The 4,974-nt window shown below is 44.8% G+C and overlaps 1 protein-coding gene across 1 annotated transcript in view; it reads left to right on the top strand.

Moving 5' to 3' along the window:
- T265_00178 (hypothetical protein) overlaps nucleotides 1-3,257 on the top strand; it is a gene marked incomplete at both ends in the record, with an annotated part of 30,356 nt that extends 27,099 nt beyond the window's left edge. The window contains 2 exons of the mRNA XM_009163886.1: nucleotides 2,494-2,861; nucleotides 3,126-3,257. Coding sequence (XP_009162150.1) covers nucleotides 2,494-2,861; nucleotides 3,126-3,257 — 500 coding nt within the window. The remainder of the gene's footprint in view (nucleotides 1-2,493; nucleotides 2,862-3,125) is intronic.
- Between the last annotated feature and the right edge of the window lie 1,717 nt (nucleotides 3,258-4,974).

The raw sequence follows: 4,974 nt of genomic DNA, 5'->3' as shown, positions 1-4,974 counted from the left end.
ATCATCACCATCATCATTGTTAGCTGTAATAACCGCGTACTCGTCGTACAGTTGTTGTAGCTGCCGCAGTTTCGTTCACCGATGTTTTTTTTTTTGGGGGGGGATAGGTACAGTGGGCTGTCAAGTGGGGGGGGGTTGGAAAAGGAGCTATGCATTGAAGGCAATGTCTTTACGTGAGTGCACCACAGGTTGTAGCACGGCTTCTGGGTTCCATATTTGTGTATTTGGCATCCGTCTTGACGCCCACCCATAGGTGGAAATATCTAATCCGGGTTCTGTTCATTGTTAGGTCTAATTCGGTTATCTTGGTTGCTTTCTCACTCCGCACTATCCTGTCACGGTCATTTCCAAGATACCTGTGGGGTTACCAGGCCACACAGAACCCAAGGTAAGGCCGTCTCGTACAAAGTGACGGGCCATTGGTGAATATGGTGTGAGAGACTGCCCTCTAGGCAACGGACAGAGCTTTCCTCTAAACGTGAATTCGGATTTCAATTATACAACCAGTAAAACCCGGTTGTTTTAGTCAACGTAACAGTTTAAGCCAATCGGGTAATTAGAACAGAGGTCGACCGATCCCATGTGTCGCAGACCCGATCAGATAGTGAACCGAACACATTTGCACAATCAGTGGATTATTAAAAGTGTGGTGATCATTGCTGTCATTTAAGAAAACCCCATCGTTTTGTGTTAATAGATAGGTTTTCCTGGAGTGAAGTGAGCCTTTTTGACAGATTTCCAGGAATACAACGCTTTCTATGGTAAGCTGTACGGCTCCATTACTAGATGGATAATATCTTCACAGGTCGTCGGTGCGGGCAAGGACTAATTACAAAGGAATGTGACTGCAACAGATTCAGCCGACCACTCAGTAACTGGTTTACATTTTTCACTTGAGGTTACCTCGTTGTATGACAGGCTGAAACCTGTACCGTCAAGCCTGAGATAAGTATTGATTGGTCCCACGAGCAACCACATGAATAGGCATCAGGTATCTAGCAACTTTGTTTAACGTAATTGCTGAATTTAGCCGATCGGTGTTGGTCACTCTAGCTATAATTTCGATATTTCCCAGAAGGAGAATTTTCACAATGAGGGCGACTAAATAGGTGGACTAATGATCCTGTAACCTCTTTGTTCGTATTTGATCAGTTTGCCACGAACTGACCTTCAGTGTCGCGCAGCTGCAGTGCAGTCGAGCAAAAGTATATAACAGGTGCTATCACACGGTCTACGGAAAGAGCACTACAGGTTTTTCCCGATAGTATCCAATCCATTCGACTCTGGGAAGCAAGCACCCAACTGCGAATAATTCATCCTCACAAAGTTTTGGCTTGAACGCCGTATTCGTGTTTTCCTCGCACACAGTAGAAATGAACTGTGTTTTTCCGGTTTTCAACTGGTGTAAAAGCATAGTAACTGAGGTGAGGACAGTCTACTGGGATCTGCTTCGGCGTGTACACAGGCCCCCTAGTTCAAACGTAGTGATGACAAGGTCGAAAGAGACGTTCATAGAGAAGTCCAGTAGTTCACTCCAATTCCGTTAGAACGTGCAGTTCTGATTCATGCTCACATCAACAGTTGAGTGAGTTACTGTATTTCTGAGAATACTTTGGCGTCGTATAGATAGACTGGTAATGCAGTGTCGCTCGGTCGCCTATTCCGATAGGGGACTGCAGTTTACCACAGGCTTACCTTCACTGGGCAGTGAATATGCTTGTTCAACCCAATGTTGCACCTCCGAGATGGTCTCGTTCAATTTTTTCACGTTGCTGGAATGTCACACTTTGGAATCCTACGTATCCCGACGGAGTGAACTGTGCTTCGCTCGGAATCGGTTTTGTTTTCTGGCAATTCGTATTATTGTCAATTCAATAACTCATTACTGGGCCCATTCGCGCTGTTTTAATAAGCTCTGAGGACAGAAGGAAGTTTTACATAATACGGCTGGTCCTTTCGCTAAAAGTACGTAAGCATACGAACTTTGTGTCAGTCTAATCGTTTAGCCTATCCAGGTAAACATTCCCCATTCCTGAATTGGACAGGGGTTTTCATTCATTTTCATTTCATTTCAGTTTTCATTCTCGGCGCTGTCCCCAGCCTAACGCCTTATCTCTCTTTTACGGCCCTCCACATGATGACACCTGCCGCAGTCCATTCGTATATCTGTGTCGTCCAATGCAAGAACCATACTCTCCAAAATACTTTTTCGGAGAAAGAAGGCCACTCTTCTTCAAAGCTCACAGTAGCGTTCTCTGTCAGGCACTACACCATATACGATCTATAAAGTTCAGCTATTTTTCCCTAGTTGAGACCGTCTGTTATCATAACAGTTACCAAGTGGGTTGCCGATATTTCCGGAATTTGCCTGCTTTTTTTCATTGTCGCAGTAGCCGTGTAAGATATTTGAGCCTCGTATTTGGCTGATACTATGTCTTGTGACAAATCTTGTCTAGGTGTTTCCGCATACCCTGTTTATTTATTTTTTACTAGCCCGCTCCGTATCCTCAGACGTTGATCAATACCCACCTGCGCTTAGAAAAGAGCAGCGGCTTAGCGATACTGATCCGGTGGAGTCAGCCGATAATTTGGAAGCCATCAGACTCCAGGAAATAGTTGAACAAGCAGATGCTAAAAAAGCCCAGCACTCAGCCGCAGCTTGGCAACGTCTTTTAAGCGGACCGAAAAAAGCTCCTCGATGTCGGGGGCATAACGAGCCGTGCGTCCTGCGTTCGGTGAAGCAGGCATCGACAACCTCCGGGAGCAAACGTGGAAGAAGGTTTTGGGTGTGCGCCCGACCCCAAGGCTCCAAGGACAATCCGGTCGCCCGTTGCAGTACGTTCATCTGGGATGATCAATATGTACCTTGAACAGATTCTATTTTTCTACTTTCATTATACAAAATTGTACACCGCAACGTCCCGCTACGTGCCAACCAGCTTCATGCATTACATTGCATCAATTGCATTTATCAGTTTTCTTAGTATCTAGCCTTGGAGGATGATTCGATAGTCGGAACTTATGGTGTGCTAGCTCACCATCGCTCAGTATGTGGGGAAGAACGCCTCATAAAATGCCAAAACGTTTGTGAGATTTAAATACTAACCAGCTGTTGACTCATGCAGATGGTCATTGAACTGTTATCAAGAAGAGCGAAACCGGTTGTGGGCTGTCGAAGAATTTTCAGCAACCTTAAGAGTAGTGTATTACGTCCATACATGTATCGCGATATCTCGAATATCGTCGCAACTTGTTGAATGGTCGTGCAGCTCTGTATCGGTCCCTTGGCTTCCTGCTCCGCCCACTATGGTATATCAAAAGGCATGATAGCTTCAGACAGCCCTTTATGCAGACAAAGGACGACTATTACAACTGTGGTTTACATTCACTGCGTATTAATATATGGGTCCATTTGAGACGCATTGTTGGCTTTGTGGTCGGACAGGTTTTTCTGCTTTCCAACAGTGGATAACCTTGTCACAGAAATTTGTCTGGTTCACTTGTGCATTCTTTCACTTTCTTGTGCACAGGACGATACTACAGACCCCCCAAGTTCAATGGCTTCTGATTTTTTGAATATATGCGTAAGAAACTTAATCTCAAGCGCTAGAAACAGTTGGTCTCTACAGGCTTCAATCCACAACAACCATGCTTCAGCTGTGAAAGACCGTATTAAGCTATCAACTTACATAGGGATAGATGATTATCCATGCTGTCCCGACTAACACGATAACAGTATCTGGGTGGGTAGTACAGCAAAAGTATTTCCCAGCGCAGTCCACTGGTCAAATCTGACTCCTGTTATTATCCATGACAGAAAGAGTTCTCAACATTCCTCCGAAAAACAGCCTGGAAAAATTGATTTCCAGTGTTTCGCTCCTTTATCCAAAAACACATTAGTTTCACATTCATGTGCAATCAACTGCCTAGACAACTTGGAGCCAAGGCCTAACAACATCCACCTCCCCCGAAACGAACGTCCCTGATCAGTTTTGTAGATTTTCAATTTAGAGTTTGAACAGTAGGTTTAACTGATGGCTCGGTGTCTAGCGCGCGAATATACTGAACGAAAGGTTCGCGGTTCGAACCCGACCTCCGCATCTCGACTTGAGCAACCTGGCAGTATCTCAGCCTTTGTATTCCTTTTATGTGGCATGGCAACTAGGTACCGAAAGGGTGTTATTGCTGAACGATTATCTTTCTTTAACTGATGATGAAGCACCAGATCAGCGGTTTGCATGCAAAAGCGAGTCGATGACCATAAATATTCGGTCATCCAAATCCAAGACGGATCCGATATAGCTGGACACCATGGCGAGTTTGGTTAATGACTTTCGACAATGCCCAATGTTTCCAAGGCTGTAATTCGGCGTGCAAGCGATAACAATCCCGTCCTCAAACAAAAGATGCAATCTACTTGTAATGACCTTTGGGCACCGTAGTTTCCATTACTCAGAGGTTCAACGGACAAACTCAATGTGTTCTCCTTGAGGCCAACGGAGATCTGGTTGGTTTCATACGAATTATCACTGCATACGTAGAATTTTAGGCAGACCTCTAAGATTTACAAATCAGACGTTGGCTTAGATTCCACTAACTCAGCTCGAATAGGAAGCGAATTCTGATCAACATCGTGGTGTAAAATCCACGGGCCGAATAACTCAGTCGCAACTGGTGTGAGACCTAGAGGATTCGAACGGAAGGAAGTTTTGCTCCGACACATGTGTGAACATGCAGCGTTGCACTTGGAGCTGCCCATATCAATGTGTGAGGTGTTTCTTATTGGTACAAAGTATTTTTAAATTCTTGGCGAAACCCCGAAAACCAAAACAACCTGAAGCATTTATACGAAATCGTCGGTTCTGGGACCGATGAGGGCGTTGATTTTACACGTGGTAACTTGGATTCTACTGGGATACTTCGAATCTAATTACCTAGGTAGGTAGCTGCATAAGAACCAACTAGGAGGGGGAA

The sequence above is a fragment of the Opisthorchis viverrini genome, assembly GCF_000715545.1.
Source record: "Opisthorchis viverrini unplaced genomic scaffold opera_v5_2, whole genome shotgun sequence".
NCBI classification, from domain to species: Eukaryota; Metazoa; Platyhelminthes; class Trematoda; order Opisthorchiida; family Opisthorchiidae; genus Opisthorchis; species Opisthorchis viverrini.
This window is presented reverse-complemented; position numbering and strand designations above follow the sequence as displayed.